Below are 27890 nucleotides of genomic sequence, written 5' to 3' on the forward strand. Positions count from 1 at the left end.
TTGTTTACATGGAACGATGGTAATTTTTCTTCAATATGACTCGCGATGCAATGATTGGACAGAGAAAGACATGGTCAGCTCCTCGACGTCATGCAAGCCCCACATCAATATACATACACCCACGAACTTCCAAACTCACGCAGATTCAATAAAGACCAACACAGTTAACATGATCTGATTTAGAAACCTAGGCACACTTCGGTTCTCTCGATGGATATGGATTCATTTTCAATTATACACTAGAATTTTTTGCATGTAATCTATAACAAAAATATTTGAGTTGTTAAGTTGATGCAGAATATTTGCCAATCACTTATTCAGGTGCAAATTTTCGATCAAGCACTTAACCAACCATAACATTTTTTTAAAAAAGATGGTGTAATTAACAAAACTACAAATATATGGATCTGTATTGCAAGAGAATCGTGGCTATAAGGGCAAATGCTCATGTGAAGATACACTCCAACTGGTATGTGCTTAGAAGTACCTCCACAACTGCACCTTAAAGCACGTCGAGGTTGAGATCTGAAGCATCACGCCGATCATGTAGCCATGGCACTTGCGGACAAGGCAAGTTCCTCGAGTAATTCCTTCTGCTCCATCGTAGCACAAGACTGCATATAAAACCATTAGCATGGAGGAACCTCTGCTCATTAAGATCAGCCATAATTTTCTCAAAGCACACAAGTTATGGCAAGGAGTAAAAATAGTGGATTCAACGAGTTGGATCAGAGAATACAAGAAACAAGAGAAAGCATGCGCAAATCACACACCTGAACAGCTGTCTCAATGTCCCCATCGAGAAAAGAAGTGAGCTCAAAGTTCATTTTTAGTCTGTGATCCGTAACTCTATTGTCCTGCGATTCAAGGAGTACAATGAATTAACTTAGCACCCAACAACCTTTAAAGACGTATCCACCACTTCAGAAGATTTGAGCATTGCTGGAAACTAATCTTGCCAGATAAATTCACATCAATAGAGCATTAAGTAAGAGGAGAGTCATTTCAGTTTCTCGGTTTTGTTTATAGATGCCTAACGTTTACTAAGAAACTGAGCTACTCAAACCTAAGTTAGAAAAATGCTGGGAATACCTTATAGTTGTATGTTCTAATCTTTTCTGATCGAGCACCAGTACCCACCTGCCATATTTTCAACGTTAGTCTTATTAGGGGTTTATAGGTAGAGAAATGAGTACATACCTATTGCAGTTATAATGATGCATGACAGGAATGTTAAGCCTTGTCGGCATGCATGCATACAGGACAACCTAATATAGATTACTTAAGCAATTATACACGAGGGTGGAGATGCTATTAGATTGTATCCCAGCTCGCTTTACCCACTGAAGACCTCTATAAAGCAAATAATAACAGGATATAAAAGCTCGCAGGGATGACTTGCAGAAAATTGCCAACTTTTTTTTTAATGATTAGGAATTCTCTTGTACAAATCGCATAATGCTGTTGGACCTGCTGAAGCATTTTACCAGTAAAGGCCACACTATTGAGTGAAGAATCATCATAAAGGAAAAAAGAGACTTTTCTGCTTTTCTCAAAGGGGGTATCGGGAAGTTAATATTCAACAAAATTTACTCCAGTGTCTTTCCAAAACGAAATAACTAATCATCGAACTAGTTTAGTGTTGTGTTCTGCCTCTGCTTCTATAGAGAACGATTTCAGAAAAAGCTGCATGAAGCTTGGATGGAAATGTAAATTATTTCAAACTTTCTTCTTCTGTAAGTGTATCTAAGAATGCATGCAAGTAAACCTGCATCTTTCGCTGGCTGCTCAACTTCTGTTGTTGTTCTCTTACTTTCATCTCATACCTGGCACAATGTGACACAGTAAGAGGCATCAGCTCCATCATACAACCAATCTAGTTTTTACACGTGTATATTTCACATTTAATTTAGACAGTTGATTCACGAGACCAGAACATCAATCTAGAATGAATCACAACAAAATAGGAGGTATAACATGAATACGGTGGTGCATTGTGTCTTACAATTTTGCTCGCAAAAGTTGCATTGCTCGATTCTTATTTTTTAGCTGTGATCTTTCTTCTGTACAAAAGATTCTTATTCCTGTTGGTTTGTGATAAAGGTCAGCAGCAGTTTCCACCTTGTTAACATTTTGCCCTGCGTTAGGGAAACATGCATCAGACCAGATGGAGATGTATAAAACGATGACTCATTGAAAGAAACACTAACTGTGATAAATAGTTTATCACAATGACTGGAAGGAAGCATACCTCCAGCACCACCAGATCTTGCTGTTGTAAGCTCAATATCCTTTGGGTCAATTTCCACATCGACTTCATCAGCCTGACCCCCAAGCATTGTAAGGAAGAATGAGATCAACACAGATAGAATATATTGATCAAAATCAGCAAACATGGCAATAGCTTCAAACTATTCCATCAGGTAGCACACACTCAGCTACTGCTTCAGATACTCTATTAAAATAACTGGCTCATCACAAAAATATTGGTCGAATGGTAATATGATGAAAAGTTTAAAACAATTTGAAATATTAATGTACCACTAGTCCACTACCAAGTAAACCGAATTCAACCAGTTTATATTGGTCAAATGAGTATACAACTCTATCGAAGTGCCATGGCAGAATGACTCAGCCACTTTACAGAAAAATAAAGGTTACCTCTGGCATGATAGCAACAGTTGCTGTAGATGTATGTACTCGACCTTGGGTTTCTGTTCTGGGGACACGTTGAACTCGATGAACACCTGACTCATACTTCAGTTTGCTATAAACACGTTTCCCTTTTATCTCCATTACATACGTCTTATATCCACCATATTCAGCCTTGAAATAAGAATATAATTAGGCTATCTGCAAGATAAGATCAGATGTCTACAGGCATGCAAACATGCGATACCTCGGAGCTGGAGACAGCCGAGAATTTCCACGAGTTGCGTTCACTATATTTCTCATACATGCGTACCTATCATAGATTGAGAGGTAAAACAATCAAATATAATTCATATATTCATGCTAATGGAAAATCCAGAGGAAACATCGGCATCACAAAGAACAAGTGAAACATGTACCTACAAGATCACCAGCCCAAAGTCCAGCCTCATCTCCGCCAGTACCAGCTCTCACTGTATATAAGAACATCAAACACCTGAGTAACTCATATCAAAGCAACCTACTGCAAGAAAGATGATAAGAAAACCCCATTGAAGGGTATCACAAAACATGATCTCGCATGGAAAGCTTCAGAAAACCAGAAGAAAGATACTATAAGACAGCTCAGGACTGAATTATATTTCATCCACTAAATATGATCACTAAAATGAACAGAAACCTTCTCATGAAAAATGCTTTGGATAAGAAATGACAAAAATATACACACTTCATTTATTCAGAAGAAGCATTCATGATAGAGCTTTACTAACTGTAAGATTGCATGAATTTAATGCATGATGCTGATCTAATACTTGTGCGCTTAAAGTGACAGAATAACCTTACTTTCAATTAACATTTTGTTGTAGTTCATAATTTTTCTACCTATTGACAATTTTACATAGAGTGGAACGACATAACTAACCTTCAAGCAATATATTTCTTGCATCAAGAGGATCTGATGGGAGTAGCAAGAGCTGTATGACATAGCAAAGACATTTCAAATGATGAAGTGGGAAAAAATTTAAGAAACGGCTAGCTAGCAAAAAGAATGGATAACCTTTAGCCTCTCTTCAAGCTCTTTAATCTGATTGGCTAAACTTGCAATTTCTGAATTTATCATCTCAACCATGTCTTCATCATTATCCGCCTCTTTTACCAGAGCTGATTTTAAAGTTACGAGTTAGTCCCAATATAGATGGGCAAACAAAAGCTAAAGGGGATCTCGAATTCCTTTGACCAAAGAGAAATATAAAATGGTGTAAACCTTTTGCTTCCTGTAGCTGCTTTTGACAATCCTTGAAGCTTCTAAATGTGTCAACAACCTATCAGTGCAAAGAAATCTGCTTTAATGTGATAAAAATACATAATAATTACCATAGTGAAAAGCTCTATTTTGTACCTCATCAAGCTCCGCCATAGATTGAGCCAATTTCTGATACTCACTTGGATTTGAGGCTACATCCGGATCAGCTAGCCTAACCTAATTTTTGTTTGCACGTGAGTCAAAAACTTCAATCAAAATTTGGAAGTATTTTTCAAATAATAGGAATAAGAAAAGTGCCTAGTAGATTATTGGATATAAATGTATCTGACAGCATAAACTAAGGACAGAGTAGGTGTAGGTCACGTAAAGATGAAACTTCAATAGACAAACATTCACATGTGAGCATCTTAATCACACGGTGAGCCACAAAGATTATGCCTCTTGGTTCTAGATGCAAACTTTAGTTATGTTTTTTCACCTAGATGATAAGCTTTCGAATGAAAAGCAGTCCAAGCTCTTCAATAAGAAAATTAATAGATCTATCATTTGTAGAGGACTGCAAGATTTAGAGGCACTAACAAACAAAATAGAGCAAATAATATTTCAAAATTAAAACAGAGATAGAAGCATATAATTTTCGTTGCCACAAATGTGGATAAGACGAATGATACACTAGGTAATTCTTCTAACACATCAAATTAATACGAATGAAACTACAGTTAGGGCCCAATGAATTTTGAGTTGAGAACTAGAGATGATTATAACACAATGAGACCTCAGCTAAGGATGCTAAGAGACCATATCCCCTAGCTAAAAGCATTCAATTAAAACTCTCCACAATAACTTTCACAATCAGTAGTCCTGAGAAAATTAACATTATCAATAATGAATTGCCTTGATGTTACCATTATATAACAATCACTGCTTCAAAGCACCGTACATGATATAAAGAGTCACTACACTGGATCTAATCAACTACTCCACTAACATATTTTCTTAACTCCACTAACATATTTTCTTAACTACGTAAATTCTCCATCGAGTAGAAAAAGAAGGCATTGAAACCCTAACATCAAAATCGAAAGCACAAAAGCCGGTGTAATTGTAAAGCTCAAACGCATTCGCCAAAAAAGAAAAAGACCAAAATCGTACCGATAATTCCTTCCACGTCTTTTCAGCGGACTCTAATTTAGTTATTAAGTACGGTTCCTGCATTTCCAACAAAACGCACTACGTCAGCAACCGAGCAGCAGCAGCAATCTCAAAAACAAATAGCATAAAGCATGAAAACGCTTTCCCCTCAGTTCAATCCTGTACTCTTCAAACTAACTAAGCTATACTAGATTGTACAGACTAGTAAGTAATTACCGCAGTGCAAACTAATCTTCCGGAGCGACAACGTCGCGTCGGAGGGTGCACGAAGAGCTCACGCCGCGGAACGAGCCTGCCTGGCGGAAAACGCGCGGTGGCGGAGGAGAATCGAGCGGCGAAGCTTGCCGTCAAACTGGTCATCGTGGTTACGGCTGAGTTTTGGGATAAATGGATAAAACAATCCTCACAATATTTTATTTTTCAGTGCTAGCATGAGTCGTGGCGCGATTTTTTAATCAAGCCGCGGAATTTTGAATCCGGGTATGATATTTTTGCCTGAAGAGAACGGGTCGGGTTAATATTATTAAAATTTAAACTACTTGATGTAGTGTGATATAAAAAGAGAAAAAATCAAGAAAACAAGTGAAACAAATTTGTGAATCTCACATTTTAATTAAAAATAATAATAATGTAATGAATCGTAAATTAAAATAAAAAATTAATAGAGAACAAAATTGTGAGATTCATAAAAACTTCGTGTTCACTTTGCCCGAATTGGGCAATTCTTGCAAGAAATGGCCCAATTATGACTGTTCAGTATACTCGAGTTGATGTCTTCCGACCAGCCAATTAGAGCATCTCCAGTGGTCGGATGTCCCACTCGGACATCCACTAGGACATCCCAAAAACACCTCATGCCACGTCACTAGGACTTCCCATCCCACTGCCACGTCATTAGGACATCCCTTTCACAATCCGCCCTTCCCATCGCCCTTCCCACTAGGACTTCCCGCAATAAAAAAAATCACAAATTCACAAATATACGTAACGGAATTATAATTTTGACACGGAATACGAGAAAATTGCAAATGCTTCATTAAAAAAAATTACATAAAAAAGAAAAAAAATTACATAATAAAAAAGAAAAAATTACATAATAAAATTTTTGACTCGGCTCACTCCTCGTCGTCCGTGCCGCCCTCACCGTCGCCCGTGCCGCCCCCGCCGTCGCCCGTGCCGCCCCCGCCGCTAATCTCGGCGCCATCATCTCCAATGGGTGGCATGCCCAAATCGCGCCGACATCCATCGATGACATCCTTCAACATCCTTTTGTACACAGGATCTGTCATGCTATGCCACCTATGCATGGTCCGGACCAAGCTAGTCGTTAACTGCGCCCGGGCGAGTCGGTCGATATCTTCTGGGGGAGCAGGGGCCTCCGATTGGACCTCGAACGACCCGCTGCTGCTTCCCCTAGCCCTCCGCTGCGCAGCCTTTTGCCCAACCGGGCGACGACGACGGCGAGAGTCTGATTGAGGTAGCGGGGACACTTCGTCGGCTTCTGGGAGCTCGTGCGAACCAGCACTGCTGCTGTATTCACCAGAAGCGTTGATCTTCGTCCGCTTCGCCCAACCCGATTCGACTCCCCCACAAAACTTTGGGGAATCCTTCACCACGAGAAAGGCCTCCCACTGATCGAATTGTTTGAACTTCAAGGCTCTGCCGGGGTACTGAGCAAAGGCACGGTTCCGGACATCCTCCTCGGACATACCGCTGCTTGCCTGGCAGAGATTGTTTTGGTAGAGGCCCGCAAATCGACTAAGCTTAGGCCTCAACCGCTCCCACTGTTTCCGGCACTGTTCGGGAACGCGACGCTTCGCCCCAGCCGGTTTGTGTGTGTGGTAGGCTTCAGCGATGCGATACCACAGTCTGTCAATATGTTGGTTGGCACCGACATAGGGATCCTCGACTACTGAAACCCAAGCCTTCGCAAGCGCGACATTTTCCCACGGGCTCCATACCGTCCTCTTTCCCGTCTCATCCTCATCCTCCTCCTTTGCCACCGTTCGCGAGGAAGAGCCCGGGGCTTTCCCCTTGCCCTTGCCACGTCCCTTCCCCCTGCCTGGAGTCTCCCTGACTGGAGATAGCCTCAACTCCTCTAAAGAGAAAGTTTCCAAGCTGGTGAACTGAGTCTCCGGAACATAAGTGGAGGGGGTATCAGTCATATCGATAACTGGCCGATAGACATCGTCCGCTTGTGGGCCCCTGCCACCCCCTCCCCCCGGCATCATCCCCGGCATCATCCCACCCATCCCCATCATATTTGGGGTCATGCCCCCCATCCCCATCCCCGGCCCCGGCATCATCATATTTGGGGTCATGCCCCCCATCCCCATCCCCATCCCCGGCATCATCATATTTGGGGTCATGCCCCCATCCCTGCAGCCCTGGGCATCATACCACCCATCCCACCCATCCAATTGTACATATAAGGGGACATCATCCCACCCATTCCACCCATCCCCGACATTGTCAGAACTGTTGTCGCATTTCCGCTAACGTTTCCCTCCAGGTCGATGGGAAACGCCGGAGTCTGCGACTCGCTCGTGGCAGGGGAGTTCCTATCGTTCTCCATTAAGTATAAATGAAATATGTAGTACAAGAAGAGAGAAACTTGTTAACACAAGTGGTGCGAATGAAATGAAGTTCAACGAGCCGTATATATAGAGTTTAAAAAAAAATTTAATTACCGGACGTCCGACCCGGACGTCCGACCCAGTCCACAGTGGCGGACGTCCACCCGCCCGTCGCCCGCACGTCTGAGGACACGCGACGTCCTCACGGGACGTCCGTATCCGACCTTCGAGTCCACAATGGCGGACGTCCCGGTCGCCCGTCGCAGACGTCCGACCGGACGTCGGCCATTGGAGATGCTCTTAGAAGGCGGCCGGACGCCAATTGGGCATTATTTGATTCTTTCAAAATTGGGAAGATTTGAATATGCATAGAGGACCCTGTCAAGAATTGGAGTTGATTTCCATTTTTTGCCCCTTAGACCTTCTCTTTACCCCAAAGTTGATTCAATTAGGGCAACCAAGATTCTCCACCGTCGGCGTCGCACTATTGAAGATTTGTCTTCAACATTGGCAGCCAATTGTTGACATAAAAGGTTGCAACAGACGAGATCCTTGTAGATCTGTGAAAGGTTCGTTTTCAAAAGAACTCTTCTTTGTACTTCATGTGTGTGCTTGTAGGTGTTTTGTGTGAATTAGTGTTTGTGTATATTCGTTTGTATGTGGAAAAGTTTTGGCGATATCAACTCTGTGTTACCGGCATCATTGTAGAGCTGATTAACGACTTGGGCCTATTGTTTATGTTTTTTGCTACAACACAACATCAGATGACATGTGGTAGTTTAAATTACACACGGATTTATATGCTTCTTGAAGACATACTCAACAATTATCGCACACAGACAACCATAATTGTTCAAAAATACATGAGCGCTCGTTCTCGGCGTTCCCGCCGTAGACTTCTTGAATGGGTGAGAAGTTATAGTGTCATTCGTAGGACCCCAAAACAATTGGAACACATTGACCGCTACACTGATGCATATTGCATTGCTAATATTCGAATGGACCGTAACACCTTCGGCTGTTTATGCAATCTTTTAAAAGAGAGGGGTGGGTTACGTGTGGGTAAGTCTCTGGGAGTGGAGGAACAGGTTGCCATATTCGTCGGTGTCCTAGCGCACCACAAAAAGAATCGTAAGGCTGGCTTTGAATTCTGGAGATCTGGAGCCACAATTTCTTTGTATGTGCACAAAGTGCTAGGCACTGTGTTGAACCTGCATGAAGTTCTGCTGGCGAAGCCAACTCCTGTGTTGGAAGATTGCAATGACAAACGGTGGAAATGGTTTAAGGTAAGGTTTGCATTTTATTGGGGTTCTGTTATGAAATACCATATTTTGTTGTTCTGTTTATTTATAAATAAATCTCACCAGGTTATCTGATTGTGGAGGGCGGCCTGGGTGGGTGCCTTGGATGGTACACACATTAATGTGATTGTAAGTACTGAAGACAAACCGCGGTTTCGTTATAGGAAAGGCCAAATATCTACCAATACGCTCGCGACTTGTGATCGGAACCTGCAATTTGTCTATGCATTACCTGGATGGGAGGGATCGGCTGGGGACTCCCGTGTGCTGAGGGATGCTGTGACTCAAGTTAATGGGTTGAAGATTCCAAAAGGTGATGTGTACCACACATAAGAAGCTCCTCTCGATTTTCACCATGAGTCGACTCGCCCGTGTGCGTTTGTATTGAGTTTTAGCCTTTAAATAATACTATACTGAAAGAATTTGATGTTAAACCAGGATTTTAGTTTATTGAAAGTTAGTTTATTGAAAGCAGGTGGTTTTAGTCATTTTTGTACTTCCAAATTGATATGTCATGTTTCTAGGTTTAAAAGACCAGCTGATCAAGTAATTTGTGTATTTTGCCAATTCTTTTCCTAGTATTTTCTAAGCTCATGCGATGCATCCACGTATTCCCATGTGGTGTGACAGTCCACATTTTTTTTACTTTAAAAACAAGCCATATTTATTATGATGAATTATCCTGAATATTCCAAATTGTATCTTAAAAATGGTTTAATCGCTTAGAAAATCACGAATAATAGATCATTTCTGATTTGTCTTGTACATATGTGCCGTTGTTAATGTAATATTGAGATTCCATCAACAAGTTGCGTATTGGTCTAGTGGTTTGCGGAGATGTGTCTCGAAGCCCAGACCTGGGTTTCGAGACTTCCTGAATTCATATTTTGTGTTTCTTCATTTTCTTTTTTTATATATATTATAATTCCCTTTTAAATGTTTTATGATTCAATTTGATTGTCGTGTTTTGCATTTTAGATAGTTTTCCATTGCGGGGCAGTTGCAAGTTGCAAATTTTCTATACTTGGTAAATTGTCAATCAAATTTTGAAAGATGGAGAATAAGCAACATTTGACATTTTTATATTATTTTAAAGACAATTTACCCTTTAAAAATATCATATAGTACATCAATAAAATAATGCTACTATTCAAATTGTTACACAACCCATCTAATCAACATCAACATTTATTTTTTCAAAACTGAATGAAAGCTGAATCTTATTGTAAAAATTGATATTGTGAATATGGTTTTTCCCATCATTAAACAAAAGAAAGACCTATACGAATGTGAATACGAATATAAATATACTATCATAGTTCAAATTTAAGTAGTCAAGCCTTTTCAAGTGAAATTCATCTGTAGTATAGTAGTAGTAAATAATATACAAAAAGAATACACAGTGAATGTCATTTTGAATGCTCATATAGTCATATTAGATCATTATACTATTTATTATCATATGAAGGAAGAACGATTGCCCCATGTTAGCAAAACAATAGTACTCCCTCCATCTTATTAGTGTTGAGACGTTTGTTTTGAGCATGAAGATTAAAGAATTAAGTATTTAATGAGTTACGTATTTAATGAGTTAAGTGAGGTGAGAATAAAATAGGAAAGAAAACAAAGTATATCAATAATGCGGGAATAAAGAATTAAAGAGGACGGATGGAGTATCATTTTACAAAATTTGATTTAATCTAATTCAACAGCAATACTATTTTTGTACATTTTTTTAGTTTTCACATAGGTTGTCTGTTTTAGTATATAATTATCAATAATATAAGATATTTTTGTCAAATGTTTTATAATTCAAGATATTCATAATTTTATAAATGTGAAAATCAACTACTGTATTTGTGTTTTACACATTAAAACCATTTTATGTTAACTAAATGCATATGTAATTTTTTCAAAATTGAGAACCATAACATTATCAAACTTTTTATCGGGTTTAAAAATATATTTTAAAAAACTAGATACAAATTTTATTCTAAAAAGTAAAAGAACAGTCTACAAGAAATGTTTAAAAAACTAATCACTATCGCGTTTAATTCATGATCGAATAAACAAGTGGTAGTATATCAGTATAAATAGATATAGATGTGCTTTAAATTATTCACATGTGACCAATTACTTAATAAAAGTTCAAATATATTTTATAAAAAATATTGATTATAGTAGTACTAATCAAATTCAACAAACCCCTATTTCACATTCACATGGCTAATGAATTTGTGAATATACCAAATCCAATTAATAATTCTTTTATTCTTAAAAAAAATAATTTAAACATGATCATCAAAAAGAAAACTAGACTAAAAATATTATATTTTGTTAGATTTAGATTTTTGTTATATAACAATAAAAAACGTACTAAAAATATATATAAAAATCACATATGACACGTTAGCGGAATCAGAATAACATTGGAATTTATTTAAGGACAAGTATAAGCTACTGACACTTGTAGCGAGCTACGTCAATGACTTCGCAATGCATGGAACGAATTGATGAACTGAATTAATTTAACAACCCGTTATATTTAATTGATTGTTTAGTTTGTATTTGCATAAAATTGGTGTTCACTTTTGTGTTACTATTTGTTAATGTAACACTATTTGTTGTTTATATTTAGTTTGAAATGCGTTATTAATTTAAAGTGTTTTGTATAAGTTTGAGTTCTTTGTTCAAATTTTTATTTTGTATTTTAAATTTAATAATAGCGAGTTGAATTTCAACAATTTGTATTAAAAATGGAACCTCATGATAGGTCAAGCTATTTTTGGTGTTATTTAATTATTTATTGCATGAGTCGCTGACAAACTCGTATTTTAACTGTTTTATTGGGCGTTAAACGTGATGATAATTGGTGTTTAAATGCATATTACTTGAGTTTACGTCCATATTTCACTATAAAAGTGCTTTGATGAGTTTATCCAGTGTTTGAAGTTAAAATAGGTAAAAAAGGGTCAAAATGAGCCAAGCATTGACTGGGGTCTGCTTCAAACGTTAATTTGCCTATCAATATGGGGTCCAAATCCTATTTTGAGAGTACCATTGTCTTCATCATCGAAAGAGCTTCGCGTGGGTACCTCACACGCCCCAATCGGAGTTCGGATGAGAGAGATACGGCCGATCTACGAAAGCTGCGCGGATTGCTGGGAGCTACCCGGCCGGGTGAATTTTATGTGCAATAATTCCACCCGGCCGGGTGGACAATTTTGTTCATAAAGAGTCCAGAGACTTCTACCCGACCGGGTGAATTTTATGTGTAATAATTCCACCCAGCCGGGTCCGTCTGACTGACGTTTTTTAGCCCAGACGCGATTTTTCTGAAGGGAAAAATAAGAAAGAGAAGCTAGGGCAACGAAAAAGCATTCTCTACCAGCCGCAAAACACACGTTCCTTCTCTCTGAAGAACTCTTGGAAGAAGATTGAAGATTCAAGCTTCGATTCCTCCGCCAATTGTAATTCGTATCATGGTTTCTCTTGTTTTTCTTAGTTTTTGCCTGATTTCCGCCATGAATATGAGTAACTAAACCCTTTATGTGGAATTCTTGGTAAAGATGCATTGATTCATAGTTTTAATCCAATTGATTTCGTTTTTATCTTGCTCTTGTAATTGTTTGAATTATTCTTGTGCTTTTTCCTATCAATTGCTTGATCACCATTTGGGAGTGTTAGGATTTCTTAGAGTAATCGGGAGATGAAATATTTAATCTTGAAAGAAGAATAATTCACACCTTAATTCAATAAAACTCGGGAGAGTTGAGATTATGAGTGGGATCTTTAATCTAATCAAACATTTGGGAGTTAGGTCTAAAATTTAGAATGGGACTTCACTTATTACACCTAATCTACAGATTTCTCACCTCGGGAGGGGGTTTAATCTACAATTGTGATTGATTCAACAATTCTGGAGACTTTAAATGGTAAATCGGTTTCAATTGGGTTAGGCTATGAGTTGTGCATCGGATCCTTGAATTCTGCATATTTCTCCATCATCTACACAACTTGCTTTATCGCTCTCTTGTTTATTTGTTCTAATTTAATCTCTGCATTTACATGTTTTCAGTAGTTGTTAGTTTCAAAACCAAAATTCCTGATTGTCTGGATAGTAGTTGAAGTTTGTTCGTGGTACTTAGGTTTACACTTAATTGTCTCTGTGGGATACGATATACTCTTGCTTGCTATTTGCTACGATAACCCCGTACACTTGCGGGTATTATTTGGGTAAAATAAAGTTGAGTCAAGTTTTTGGCGCCGTTGCCGGGGATAATTTTTGTGTTACATAACTTGATATCGTGATAATAATCAAGATTACTACTTCAGATTTTATTGCTTTATTTTTCTTTTAATTTTTTTTTAGTTCTCACATTTTTGTTTCTTGTTCAGGTGTATGCACACGCGTTCTAAAGGCTTGCTTCTAGAACCTTTCGACTATGAGATCGAAGCATCGAACCGGAAGAGGAACGCATATAGGAGGCTCACGCAGAAAATTTGTCACGACCGCATTTTCTAAGGATAGAAAACACGGTTGATCGCGACTAGGGGAGGATTAAAGAAGCGGGGAATGAAATAAGAGGGAAAAATAAAATCAAGCATTGGTTGCGAGACATGACTAATTAAATGCTGATACATAGAAGAAAGATACTCGATCATGAAGACTCGAGTAATTGTTTGAAAAAAATTTCAAAATATCAGAGTTTTGAACAAAATAGACTTGAGTCTTTTAAGATGCACAACGGAAGCAAATGAACGCGGTTCCATGTATGAAGACATGAACCTCCAGAGTCAAAATCTGACTGAATTAAATGTCTTGTCTCAATAGCACTTCCTCCACCACTTCGCTGCTCAACCTGCACATTTAGAAATACATGCAGGGCTGAGTACAAAAAGTACTCAGTGAACACATTGCCAAAATTACACCTATACATTTGAAAATATTGTCATGCCATCATCACAGTAACACTCGGGGGGTGTTATTGAAAAAGCTCGAGCTTACTAAAAATATCACATTGGACTGCAGTCCCTTTTTCCTGTACTTAGCCATATCTGATCACATTGTGCCGTCGAGATGGTGTTCTCGCACGGTCACCTTCTCTGCCCAACATGTCAGAGGTATTCTTGTGCCGGGAAGGTGGCCACCTTCCTCGGTCACCTGCCCTGCCCAACATGCAGAGGGAGCTTGTGTACACTAGTCCGAGCGGGGACACCACCCTCACTGGGACCCGAATTCGACTTATATCATCATTCATAATTCACTTGGCCGTAGCCAACAGATAGGCATCATACACAAAACATTTATGGCATGACAACATCATTAAAATCACGAACATGTGTTCTTATTTTCATAAAATACGATTTGTATTTTATTATAAGAAAGCTCACATTGATCGCTTAGTTTCCTTAACTTGAATCTTTCGTTCCGACTTTACTTGCGAACGTACCCTTTTGAAAATATCACAATATAATAATACACTAATTAGACTCAAGGACAAAACTACTTAAATTAGAATGCATTCACCCTCATTAAAGTCTTTTATCTCGTTTCTCGATTTTCGTGTATTTTTGATTATTTGGCGGCCGCCCAAGGCATCGCCGTAGTTCAAAATTTAACTCGGGATTCCCCCAACGTTATCCAATAATTTACTTAGCATCCACCCATTAACAATTAAAATTCGGCCCGGAGAATTTAGTGCACTTATTAGTTCAAATATTAATTTTAGAGCTTCAAAATGTTGGTTAAGTTTAATAATACGTGCGGTCCCTGTAGTTACTCTGACTATTCTTAATAAAAGAATGTTAGTGTATATTTTAATCTATGTTAGAAATTTTCAAAATAATCTATTATTTCATTCTATCTATTAAATGGGTGGTCTGTGTCAATGGAAATACATTATCATAAATGTGTGTGTCACAGTGTAAGTGGTAGGAGTATGATCTAATCCTATCATCTCAATAAAAAAAATATCCTTCCGGCTCAAAACAATTTATTTACTAGCCCATAACCAAAATAAAGTTGAAGAAGCCCAATTTAAAAGTTAAACCCACTCCCTTCCGTACTCCCTTCCTCATCCTCATTTTTTTTACAGAGAGCAAAATCCCCCAATTTGAGAGATTCCTAAATCGGACAGCCCTCACTTTCCCATCGTCATCTCCGATTCACTCACTTTCTCCACAATCGTCGCCTTCTCCGAATCTCACCCACACACCACCGCCGTTCTCCCTCCATTCTCCATCACCAAAACAGCCCGTCTCGGCTATCCGAAGTCAGCCGCTGCTGTTGTACCGATCAGCCTCCGTTCGCGCAACTCCGCAAGTATCCGGACAGTCCCGAATCAACCCCGAACGACTCTGATACAAACCCGAACCACCCCGATTTTCACCGAAAGGATAAGTTCTCTTTCAAAATTATGTTCTTTCGCATTTTCGGTTAATCACAGCGGGTATTCGATTATTAAGGTTTGCTCGGTGTTGGTTTCGGTGTTGGTTTCTTTTAATTTGGTTCGATTTCTGAGTGGTACGTTCTAGTAGATATTTGAGTTCTAAACTATATAGCATGCTCCCGTATGATATACTAAAATGGAATTGGAGTTGGGAGGGAGTATACCTTAACAGAGTTTGAGAAAACAACCGATAGCTCCGTCTTTCAAGTTTGGTTCATGGTTTCTTGAATTTGATTGAGTAGATAAGTCTTGTTCTTGTGAGTTCTTGTTGAAGAGAATTGAAATTAGGGAAAAACCGATTGTAGAGGAGTATTATAGAGAGGATGGTTGATAGATATGGGAGAGACTCATGGAGTGAGGGGGAAGGAACTGTTTTAATGCATCATTTAATGCGGTGTTGAAAAAAAATGATCCATTGGATCTGTCCTCTCTCTCTCTCTCTTTTTTTTTAATTTTTTTTATTTGTTTATTAAAGTAATTGTTTTAGTATTTGTTCACTTGTTCAATTAATTTGGTGTAGGTATGATCGGTTCAAGTTTGTGGTTGTCCGCGCTGAAGTTCCCGATTTTTATTAGAACGCAGGATATATAGATTAAATTTTGTTGGACTTTTGTTGGATGTATCGGACATCAAAATTTTGATTTTGGGATCTTATTTATTTATTTATTTAAATTTATTATTTTCATATATGTGCAATATTTTTATGTGTTCTATTTACTTGCCTAACGTCAAAACAAACAACGTCAATCTATCGTAGTTCGGATTTAATCGCATAAAAGTCACATATATACATAATCAAGCTAATAATATTGTTTCTAATATTATCGGCTTAGCGGGTCGTTACAAAATTCAAGTTTCTTCACCTACACGCGCAGGGGCATCTTCATATCAGAGGGATCTTTCACCTATCCGGTCACCAGTACAAGATCATATTCAGTTTGATCCCGTTTCTCCTAGTCTGATGGAGAACGAAGAGGGTAACAACGGTCCACCACCTCCGCCCACTAATGCCGAGCTTCTACGGCAGCTGGAGGAGTTGCGTCAACAAGTCAATCATAGACAAGCTGTGGTGCCTGTTCAGAATCAGTATGCATACCAAGGCGGCAAATCCAACTGTCCATAGCAACATCGCAGCCAACACCTTTGAGCTGAAAAGAGGACTTATTCAGATGGCAGAGAATATTGCTTTTAGGGGCAAATCCACAGATGATCCGAACAAACACATCACCAAGTTCATTCAGATCTGCAACACTACGAAGTTGAATGGAGTGACAGATGATCAGATTCGACTTCGGCTGTTTCCCTTTTCCTTAGAGGATTCACTAAAGGATTGGTTGGAGAGCTTGGAGTCGGGCTCAATCAGAACATGGGATGTTATGGTAGAGAAGTTTTTAGAAAAGTTTTATCCCCCCAATGAGGCGATTAAGAGGCAACATGAGATCATTGTCTTTCAGATGAACCCTGCGGAGAATATCAGAGAAGCATGGGCGAGATTCAAAGCCTTGACGAAGCGATGTCCCAACCATGGGTTAACCCCGACAGTTCAAGTCATTACATTTTTTAAGGGATGCGTGCCTGAAGCACAACGGGAGTTGAACTTGAGCTCAGGAGGTAATTTTCTCAAGAAATGAGTGAATGAAGCCATGGAAGTGATTGAGGAGCTCGCATCTAATGACGAAGGATGGAGCAACGAAAGGAGTAAGGTGCATAGAGTGACTTCTACTACAGATCATAATCCTATGAGTGCCCTATCCGACAAGTTGGATGCGTTGACCATGAAATTTGATTGCATGATAATGGGGAAACCTTCTCAAGAGCCCCAAGGAAGTATGGAGGACGTGAACTATGTGAATAAAGGGGGCAACAACAGGTACTACAATAATCCACACCCCAACTTTCATGGTGGAGGATATAATCAGTACGGGAACACGGGGCATCCTAATCTCTCTTATGAGAACCCCAATAATGCCCTGCAACCACCCCCAGGGTTCACGGTTACTGATGGAGTGGTTAATGATCCGAAGAAGATGACCACGGAAGACATACTCAAGTCTTTCATGCTACAGTCCAACAAGCTCATGGAGCAGAACAATCAAAGGATGGAGAAAGTTGAGAAAGATGTGCAAAGTATACTCACCCATCTGAAGTTCGTAGACACACAGCTGAGCCAGATTGCTCAGGCTGTGAGTATGAACCACAAGCCTGGGCAGTTCCCAGGCCAGCCAAATGAGAATTCGAAAGGATGTATGGCCATCCATCTGAGGAATGGCAAGACGTATGAAGGCCCATCTCTGTCTGAGACCACGAAGGACGCTATTCTTGAGCCTAAGGCTGTCGTGGCAGAGAAACTGAAGGGCAAGATAACTGAACAAAGAAGGATGAGCAGTTTGCTCGATTCCTAGATATATTCAGGAAGGTGCACGTGAACATCCCACTGATTGAGGCACTACAGCAGATGCCGAAGTATGGGAAGTTTCTGAAGGAGGTGATAGCCCAGAAGACCAGTTGGGGGCAGGTAGACACTATTAATCTAACTGAAAATTGCAGTGCTCTGCCGCAAAGGAAACTGCCGGCCAAGCTGAAGGATCCTAGAAGTTTCACTGTCGACTGCCTCATTGGGGGCTATAAGGTGGAGAAAGCTCTCTGCGATCTAGCGCGAGCATTAATCTAATGCCACTATCGGTGTTCAAGCAAATGAACATTGGTACTTTAAAGCCCACCTCAGCCACACTACAGATGGCAGACAGATCTGTCGTGTATCCAAAGGGCATCGTGGAAGACCTACTGATTAAGGTCGGGAAATTTATTTTTCCCATCGAGTTTATGGTCTTGGACATGGAAGAAGACAAGGGAGTCCCCCTACTGCTAGGACGTCCCTTCCTTGCCACTGCTGAGGCAAATATAAACGTGAAAAATGGAGAGTTGACAATCTTCATGGGAGAAGAAAGTCAAATGTTTTCCCACAAACCGAGAAGCATGGATGGAAGAACTGAGGAGTGCAAGGTGGTGCGTCTGAAGCACCAAGTGACTACTGAAGAAGGAGGATCGAGTGCAGTCAGAAAAGTGAAGCATAAGGACTTTTATGAGCTTCACGTGGAGATGATGGCTTCCACTGACTCGGAGCCAATAACATGGATCGATGCAGACCATAGTCGCCATTCACCGGTGCACGCGGTGATCACTACTGAACCCCCTAGGATGGGGGGTAAAATACCAACTGATGTCAATGGAAGAAAGATAACTGCTCCAACACTGAAGGAGCCTATCCCGAGAGAGCCTGAAAAGTGGTGGCTCACCAAGACGTGGAACAATATATTTCCTCATGGAGGAGGAGCCAAGCGATCACCTGGAGGCAACTCTGGGATGAAAGGGGATCTCGGTTGATATTTGAAGACGTCGGGCACACGACGATAAATAGGTGCGCTGCATGGGAGGCAACCCATGGAAGGTATCTTTTATTGTTTTATGTATTTCTTTTAGTGTGTTTGCTCAGTAGGCATCACCTCTCCACCAACGTTTCAAACTTATTTCTTTGCGTAGCTTTGAATAAGTTTGGGGGGGTGATATGGTGGATGGTGAACCTATGAGCATGTTTATTGTTTTCATGTTATTTTTGGGTAGTTTTAAAATTTTTGCTTAGTATTTTAGTTTAGGATTAATAAACTCCCTTGGATGAAATTGAATGGGGTCGGAGCAATTTGAATTGAATTCAAGCATGTTTGTTGGATGAGTTGCTAATGATGCTATGTGCTAAAATGTTTGTGAAAACTTGTTGATATGACCAAGCATGCTTGTATGTCCTTATTGTGATTTGCCTAAAGTGAATTGCTCGTTGCGTTGTCCTTTGCCATAACCCTGTGAGACTTGAGTCTATATATTTCTAAATGTGTGATTATCGTCATTGTGTTATATGTTTCTAGAACTTGCTCGCGATCTTCCTTGAGTCTACATAGTGAGTATAGATTTAGGAAGTGATGTTAGGCCATCCGTTCTAGCCTTATCTTTACTTTCACCCTAAAATAAAAATCATAATCCTTTGTTAGCTATATTTGAGCCTAATAGCCTATTATTTGATAACTTGGGGTTGTATATATGCTTGAAAATAAGTTTGAGAGAAAAGAACACTTTTGGATGATAAGAAGAGTTTAAAGATGAAGTATTGGCTTGAATATCTTTGGGAAAGTGATGTATGCTTTTAGTTGTGAAAAAAAAAAAGAGTTGTAAAAAAAAAAGAATAATTTGGTGGTATAAGCTAGGCGAAGCCTAGAGGGGGTATAAGCTAGACGAAGTCTAGAAATGCGTAAGAAACCAAGTTTGGGGGAGAATTGGTAGATGAGAAGAGTCTATAAAGACTACTGAGGAGTTGAGTTGTTTTAAGAACGAAGTTATTATAGTTTCGAAAGGGATTATAAGTCACTTTGGCCAAATTTGTCTCACCTAACCAAAAAGCCTACATTACAACCTACAAATAAGACCTTTCAGATCCTTGATTTATAGTCACAAAATAGTAGAGGAGAGGTTAGATTTCGAGCAAGCCTATGGTAAACTATGCGTGATTGATTGATTTGAGAGCTTGTATTTTACCTATACACTTTGAGAGTGGGAGAATTACACTACATATCTATCTTGTGAGGGCAAATTGACAAGGTTGCATACGTGTTAGTAACTTGAAGCAATGATCAGTTGGTTTACATGTGTGTGAAGTTATTGATGCATGATATTGTTTATTAACTGAGGCAATGATGAGATCCAACTTATGTGTACGAGTTTATATTTGATTGTTGTCTGCTTCTTGTTTGAGAACAAACAAGTGATTAAGTTTGGGGGAGTTGACAAACTCGTATTTTAACTGTTTTATTGGGCGTTAAACGTGATGATAATTGGTGTTTAAATGCATATTACTTGAGTTTACATCCATATTTCACTATAAAGGTGCTTTGATGAGTTTATCCAGTGTTTGAAGTTAAAATAGGTAAAAAAGGGTCAAAATGAGCCAAGCATTGACTGGGGTCTGCTTCAAACGTTAATCTGCCTATCAATATGGGGTCCAAATCCTATTTTGAGAGTACCATTGTCTTCATCATCGAAAGAGCTTCGCGTGGGTACCTCACACGCCCCAATCGGAGTTCGGATGAGAGAGATACGGCCGATCTACGAAAGCTGCGCGGATTGCCGGGAGCGCCGGGTGAATTTTATGTGCAATAATTCCACCCGGCCGGGTGGACAATTTTGTTCATAAAGAGTCCAGAGACTTCTACCCGACCGGGTGAATTTTATGTGCAATAATTCCACCCGGCGGGTCCGTCTGACTGACGTTTTTTAGCCCAGACGCGATTTTTCTGAAGGGAAAAATAAGAGAGAGAAGCTAGGGCAACGAAAAAGCATTCTCTACCATCCGCAAAACACACGTTCCTTCTCTCTGAAGAACTCTTGGAAGAAGATTGAAGATTCAAGCTTCGATTCCTCTGCCAATTGTAATTCGTATCATGGTTTCTCTTGTTTTTCTTAGTTTTTGCCTGATTTCCGCCATGAATATGAGTAACTAAACCCTTTATGTGGAATTCTTGGTAAAGATGCATTGATTCATAGTTTTAATCCAATTGATTTCGTTTTTATCTTGCCCTTGTAATTGTTTGAATTATTCTTATGCTTTTTCCTATCAATTGCTTGATCACCATTTGGGAGTGTTAGGATTTCTTAGAGTAATCGGGAGATGAAATATTTAATCTTGAAAGAAGAATAATTCACACATTAATTCAATAAAACTCGGGAGAGTTGAGATTATGAGTGGGATCTTTAATCTAATCAAACATTTGGGAGTTAGGTCTAAGATTTAGAAGGGGACTTCACTTATTACACCTAATCTACAGATTTCTCACCTCGGGAGGGGGTTTAATCTACAATTGTGATTGATTCAACAATTCTGGAGACTTTAAATGGTAAATCGGTTTCAATTGGGTTAGGCTATGAGTTGTGCATCGGATCCTTGAATTCTGCATATTTCTCCATCATCTACACAACTTGCTTTATCGCTCTCTTGTTTATTTGTTCTAATTTAATCTCTGCATTTACATGTTTTCAGTAGTTGTTAGTTTCAAAATCAAAATTCCTGATTGTCTGGATAGTAGTTGAAGTTTGTTCCTGGTACTTAGGTTTACACTTAATTGTCTCTGTGGGATACGATATACTCTTGCTTGCTATTTGCTACGATAACCCCGTACACTTGCGGGTATTATTTGGGTAAAATAAAGTTGAGTCAGGACCTGGACTAAGTAAGCGCCAACAATGGATGAATGTGTGGCATCGTTGTCCCATACGGTCCTAAGGAGACTGATTCACAATAATTGACTAGTTTTACCATTTTGGGACATCCATCATAATTAGACTAATTTTTTAACATGAAAAGTTTTAAATAATTTAATATTACTAATAGGGTGGACCACAAAATTCACTAAAATTACTTCTATCATCTTTTTAATATTTTTGTTTTACTTTACCAATTGTACATTCAAATTCATGTCATTTACAACCTAGTCTATTTTTTGTGGGCGAAGTAAGTAGTATATATATCACATTGGCGTCATTTGACAACCCAAATAGTAATAGATAGACGATTATTTCTAAATACCACAAACTTTAATCTAGTAGGCCATTCAGTGACAATCTAGATTGTGAATGTTTTTTTTGGGATCAACTGAAACACCTCAAAAGTTGAGCATTATGAAGTCGAATGCTCAGAAAGGATGGGAATTCATGGGACCAGCAAAACATAAGAAATTCATCAAGAGTAAAATTCCCACAAAAAAAGAGGAAGAGGGAAAAGACAAAAAGAGAACACTAATTTTTGTGAGATTGTTCGAGACTATATTGGTTCAAGACTACTTTTGAGATTAAATTTGTCACGGAGTAAGGCCAAGACACATAAAACAAAACTGATTCTACATAACATTATCCCGAGATTAAATGCAGGGCATTAACTACTCAAACGAACAACATTCATCAGATTCAGTCTTATTTAATCCATCAAACCGAACATTGTAATTACAGTCTAATACCTAAATAATTACCAAGGTCGAAGAGGCAGACTTATAATTCAATATAACCCAAAATATCTCCACATGATGTTGATGCCTTTGTCTTTGCTTTCAAATTTTCTGCAAGAGCATATATATGTACTTGGATCAGAAAAATTAATGAGGTGCTGCAAAGATCAGAAAAATGAATATCTCACACTGTAGGCATTACTGAATTTTAAAGGTTCTAGTTTTGGCTCTGGCTCAATGTCTCGTAAGTTGGCTCCAAGTCTCCAACCGCCACTTGGATCATTATGCGCCAAATGCCCACCTAACACGAGTCTGGACTGATCTCACTTGGAATGCAGTTCCCATCCCTGATGGGACACGTCATGCAAACATTAACTCATCTGGTTGCCCCGTCTCTCCCATCGAGCAACATTTTTCAAACTCCATTCGAAGCAGGACTGCTGCACAGTGGCGAATTCTATTAATGAACATTTTTCAAACTTCCTTCGAAGCAGGATTGCTGCACAGTGGTCAATTCTATTAATGAAGCAACAACTCATTCTTTATTAGAGTAAACTCACACACTTGTCTAAGTACTCGACTCTCCCCAACTTCAGAATCAGTGGTGGATTCAGATCAAACACAGGCACAGTGGTTGTTAGTCTACATTAACAACAATGGAAACAAGTAATGTCTTCCAAAGATTCAATGAATATACATTTAGACACCCTAATCCAACATATCAAGTCCATCCATACTTTGATATCACTTATCAAGCATGATTCTTCGATATATTTTTGATGCACCAAGAGGAGAAATACACAGATTACAACAACACAGTTGGGGCCTCGAAGATGACCTCTTTGTACAAATAAAACTATATACAAAACCATAGCAAGAGTTTCCTTTCTCCTGCCCTAGGGTGTGATTTATTAAACTATGATATCATGCCACAAACACACTCAGTAAATGATCAGCTGGGAGAGATCAGGCAACTATTCCAGATAAAGTAGTAAGTTGTTTACCTGCAGTTTTTCTGTCCAGGCGATTTCATTTTCTTCATAACGTCTTCAATCATCTCGGCTGCACCATACATGTTTTTCTCTCTCATTTCTTTCAAAAGCAATGAACATGTTACAAATCTAGGTTTTATATTTTGACCTATCATTTCCTTGAAAAGCTGGTATGCCCTCTCGTACTTGTTTCCTCTGCAGAATCCATGGATTAAAAGAGTATAAGTTGCCAGATCAAGACATAAATGGTGCTTCTTAACCACGTCATCCACGAGATTCAAGCACTTGCATGTCTTCCCATCTCGAAAATATAACTTCAGCAATGGATAGAATGATTGAACATCAGGTTTACAGTATGGCGACTGTTCTAAAATCCCAAGGTACTCCAGGGCCCTTTGCTCTTGTTTGTGATGACAAAACATAGCAATCATAGAATTGAAAGTTGAAGTATTTGGGTTAATTCTACCATTGGGCATTTCCTTAGTAAAAACATTTAATGCCTCCTCTATAAGGCCAGCTCTCCCTAGGGTATGTATCAGCGCATTATAAAACTGTGTATCGGGTTTGCAGCCTGCTACTTTCATTTTCTCAGCTACCTGTAATGCTTCATCTGTGTAACCTGACTTCGTAAAAGAATTCATAATGGTGGTGAAAGTAACAACATTGGGAGGACATCCTTGCACTTCCATTTCGTCAAGCAGCTCATAAACCCTGTAGAATTTGCATTGCGAGCAAAAAAATTGGATTATGGTAGAATAGCTGATGACACATGGGCGAAAACCACGCCCCTTCATTTCCTGGATAGTCCATTCTGCCTCCTCAACCCTCTTTATTTTGCACCATCCATGGATAAAAATGTTATAGGTGTTTGCATTTGGTGCAATATGTGATTTAAGCTCCAAGAATAGTGCACGCGCCTGCTCCACTTTGTGTTCTTTGCAGAGGGTATCAAGAAGTATGTTCATAGACTCGGTATTCTTTTCCAATCCAAATTTCTCTAACTCATCAAAAATCTTGACAGCTTCTTTCCATTCTCCTGCACCAGCCAATCTCCTCATCATCTTTGCTATTGTATTGAGGGAAATGAGATGATTTTCACATATTTCCCCAACTAGTTCCTTCATCTTCTCCATTTGTTTCATCTTTCCCAATACATCCACTATTTTTTCATAATGTTCCGGCAAAGGTTTATACCCTTGACATGTTTCCACCCATCTAAAAACACCAATTGCAGACTTCCAATCATCTTGAAAACGGTGAAGCAACCTTGTGGCCAAGCTGTGCGTGATTTGTATCTTGTTACACTCAATGTCTTGTGCCAGAGAATGGAAGACTTCGGATTCACTTTGTGCATTGAGGACTTTGTTGATGATGACATTAATATCATGATTCCTTTTCTTGTCTCCACATTTTTCAGGTTGCTCAGATGATAGATTGCCAGACAAGGGATAACCGTCTAGCGCTGGAACATCTGAAGTAAACAAACGACCATAGAAGCTTCTCGAGACAACTGCAAAACGAGCCTTCGATGGAAACAGAGGTAAACTGTTGAATACAGCAAGGATTCTGCCACGAACGACCATGAAGGGATCCTAGCGTTTTTAAGCCTGCAGCTATAGAAAAACCTAACCACTTTAAAAGCTCATTATAACCATGTAAACAGTAAAAGCAAATATGCGTATAGATTACACTAATAATCAAAAAAGCATTGATGATCAAATAAATATAACATTCTAAATTCACGCTCTACGAGTTAGCAATTGAAACATTGATGACAACAGCCATGTATAATCAAAATATAATCTTCTGGCCCTTGTATAGATTCTAAAAGACATGTATCAAATCAACGAATGCTTAGCTTCTGACTCAAGGAAAAAAGAAACAGTGCGGGCTTCTGAATTACTACTCCAAATGTTTAGAGATAGATACAACAACAAAACACCAAAAAATTAGAATACAACATCAACTACACCAAATTAATTTCAATTTAAAATTTCCAACTTCTGAACCGGATATGTCTCGCCTCTCTATCTCAAATTCAATTTCAATTTCAATTCGCAGGCACAGTGCATTCAAATTCGAATATCAATTCAAATGTGTAGTCGAGAGAGAGGCATACCGTCACGGCGGATCACTGGAGGGCGGAGGACAAAGCTTGAAACTCAAAACAAGCTGCTCTTTTGTGTACCTATGCAGCGAAGTGCGCTCGCCTCTTGCAGATAGAGACAGAAACTACGGTCAGTCGTTCTACCATAGCAACATACTACTAATACTATGCTTACAAAAAGTTACAGAGTTTACGTTTAGTTGGGCTTCATTATTGGGCCTACTTTAGCCTTCTCCAGTGGACTTAACAATACGAGTACAATTCTTTTTTGATACGACATTTAAGAATTTTTTTTTAAAATAAAATAAATAAAGAATAATGTAAAAGAGAGTATTTGTGAAATGGAGTTGGAGAGAAGCAGACTGTTTATTCCTCCAAATGTTTAAAATTAATTTGGTGTAGTTGATGTTGTATTCTAATTTTTTGGTGTTTTGTTGTTGTATCTATCTCTAAACATTTGGAGTAGTAATTCAAAAGCATGCACTGTTTCTTTTTTCCTTGAGTCAGAAGCTAAGCATTCGTTGAATTGATACAAGTCTTTTAGAATCTATACAAGGGCCAAAATATTATATTTTGATTATACATGGCGGTTGTCATCAATGATTCAATTGCTAACTGGTGGAGCGTGAATCAAGAATGTTATATTTATTTGATCATCAATGCTTTTTTTTATTATCAGTGTAATCTATACGCATATTTGCTTTTACTGTTTACATGATTATAATGAGCTTTTAAAGTTGTTAGGTTTTTCTATAGCTGCAGGCTTGAAAAACGTAAGATTGTTTTATAATGAGTTCTAAACCTATAAAATATCAACTTTGTCATTATCCATTATCCCTCACTGTTTTATTAAATTTTATTTCTGTTGAGCTTCATATTATCCTATAATCTTTTTTGGATTCAATTATCAGCTCTGAATCAACGAAGAAATTAAAAAAACTGTAATACTTAAGAGTTTGGCATCTGAGAAGTTAACTCATTCAAGTTCAGGTACTTATATAGCAACTGTATAAGTTCTCTATTTTGACTAGAATTTGACACAGATATGATTTTTTACAATCTTTGAAGCCTGCTATGTTTAATTTTTAAACATGCTTTGAAAAAACAATTGATTTATGTATGTTGTGAAGTTGTTAAACGTTTTTGAGACAGGGGTTTCAAGCCAAGTATGAATGCTTTCCAATTTTTTCTCAGATCTGTGTAGGTTTTCACCAATATGTGACAATCATGTAGAAAAATCATTTTTCTATGGTTGGGAAAAGGATTTTACTTAGTTACCTTTCGCAGTTTACATCCGTCTGTTAGTTTACAAACCCATATGACATCCCCCGCTTTCATCGGCGCCCTTTCCCTTCATTTTGTTGCCTCATATCTGCTATTGTACAGATGAGAACAGATCTGCTATTGTGTAGAAAAACGATGAGTGTTCTATGAGAACAAATCTGAAATCTAAATCAATTACAAGTCGTTTAAAATTTATGAATCAAGAAATGGATTTTACCTTTATTCCGTTTAAAACCCAAGCTTTTGTATAGATTTGTGGAGAAACTCTTCGATGTGTAGGATCAAATCCGTTTAGGGTTTTCGAGAGTTAGTATTTCGCCGATCAGTTTGTGAATCTACTTCAGGCGGCGAGTCTACCTTCCTCCGTCGCCGATTCATACAAGGATTCACCGATTGGGGACTTTGTTGATCATCATCTAATGGGAGAGAGATGAAGGATCGAATTCCGCGATTGAAGAGAAATACCAATTCTGCAAATGTGTGTTAAATTGTTTAGTCAGACTAAATTTCACGTTTTAAATTTAATTCTTTTTTTATTTTCATGATTGCTTTTTTCAATTTTTCTTTTGTGGGCCAATCATATAGATTAGCAACTTCCAACATTAATTAAATTATTGGGCTTATTAAAATTTGATTGGCGGTCTCGTTAGGTTAGTTATACTTAGGGCATCCGCAGTGGTGCGGATGTCCCGGCGGACATCCCAAAAACACCTCCTACCATGTCATACATACTTCCCACTGCGGATAACACGTCATACGGACATCCCACTGCACAGTGGCGGACATCCCGACGGACTTCCAACATTAATAAAAAATTCACATATTCACAAATTAAACAATTTACGGATTTAAACAATTTACGGAATTAAAAATTCAACGCAAATACGGAGATCTTACAACCACTTTATTAAAAAAAAGATACATAATTATAACCACGCCGGTCTGACGTCCGCCGGTCTGACGTCAATATAGCCCGCAACCCGTGGGCTGGCCCGAATAGCCCGCCAAATTTATAGGGTTAGGGCTGGAAATTTCTAGCCCAATAAAATTAAAACCCGATTAGCCCG

At 38.7% G+C, this 27890-nt stretch overlaps 3 protein-coding genes and 1 non-coding gene across 9 annotated transcripts; 1 reads left to right on the top strand and 3 right to left on the bottom strand.

The window, feature by feature from the left end:
- Positions 1 to 343: 343 nt before the first annotated feature.
- Positions 344 to 16079, bottom strand: LOC121744537 (peptide chain release factor APG3, chloroplastic-like). The gene is made up of 16 exons (XM_042138105.1): positions 15562 to 16079; positions 5285 to 5563; positions 5069 to 5125; positions 4052 to 4132; positions 3917 to 3974; positions 3710 to 3813; positions 3575 to 3626; positions 3076 to 3125; positions 2900 to 2965; positions 2662 to 2826; positions 2252 to 2324; positions 2006 to 2138; positions 1769 to 1826; positions 1093 to 1140; positions 774 to 857; positions 344 to 614 (listed from the first exon to the last, which is right to left on the bottom strand). Exons 2-16 carry the CDS (start codon positions 5426 to 5428, stop codon positions 543 to 545), a joined length of 1245 nt encoding a protein of 414 aa, XP_041994039.1. The 5' UTR covers positions 5429 to 5563; positions 15562 to 16079; the 3' UTR covers positions 344 to 542.
- A 743-nt stretch (positions 16080 to 16822) lies between these two features.
- On the bottom strand, positions 16823 to 16928 carry LOC121746315. The gene has a single exon (XR_006039015.1). It is a non-coding gene; the product is annotated as a small nucleolar RNA R71 (small nucleolar RNA).
- A 112-nt stretch (positions 16929 to 17040) lies between these two features.
- Positions 17041 to 18068, top strand: LOC121745673. The gene is made up of 2 exons (XM_042139649.1): positions 17041 to 17752; positions 17800 to 18068. The coding sequence occupies exons 1-2, from the start codon at positions 17041 to 17043 to the stop codon at positions 18066 to 18068; spliced, it is 981 nt and encodes a 326-aa protein (XP_041995583.1).
- Positions 18069 to 22319: 4251 nt separating this feature from the next.
- LOC121744625 (pentatricopeptide repeat-containing protein At3g04130, mitochondrial-like) lies at positions 22320 to 27311 on the bottom strand. Of its 6 annotated transcripts, none has more exons than XM_042138224.1 (6): positions 27041 to 27311; positions 26818 to 26937; positions 25552 to 25642; positions 23445 to 25045; positions 22629 to 22880; positions 22320 to 22551 (listed from the first exon to the last, which is right to left on the bottom strand). In XM_042138224.1, the coding sequence occupies exons 4-5, from the start codon at positions 25013 to 25015 to the stop codon at positions 22856 to 22858; spliced, it is 1596 nt and encodes a 531-aa protein (XP_041994158.1). In that variant the 5' UTR covers positions 25016 to 25045; positions 25552 to 25642; positions 26818 to 26937; positions 27041 to 27311; the 3' UTR covers positions 22320 to 22551; positions 22629 to 22855. The 6 variants fall into 6 exon arrangements, with proteins under 6 accessions (XP_041994158.1, XP_041994156.1, XP_041994159.1 ...); XM_042138222.1 differs by having other exon boundaries at positions 23445 to 25039; positions 25552 to 25644; XM_042138225.1 differs by having other exon boundaries at positions 22629 to 22877; positions 25552 to 25644.
- Positions 27312 to 27890: the final 579 nt, after the last annotated feature.

This window comes from Salvia splendens, chromosome 8 (genome assembly GCF_004379255.2).
Source record: "Salvia splendens isolate huo1 chromosome 8, SspV2, whole genome shotgun sequence".
Classification (NCBI taxonomy): domain Eukaryota; kingdom Viridiplantae; phylum Streptophyta; class Magnoliopsida; order Lamiales; family Lamiaceae; genus Salvia; species Salvia splendens.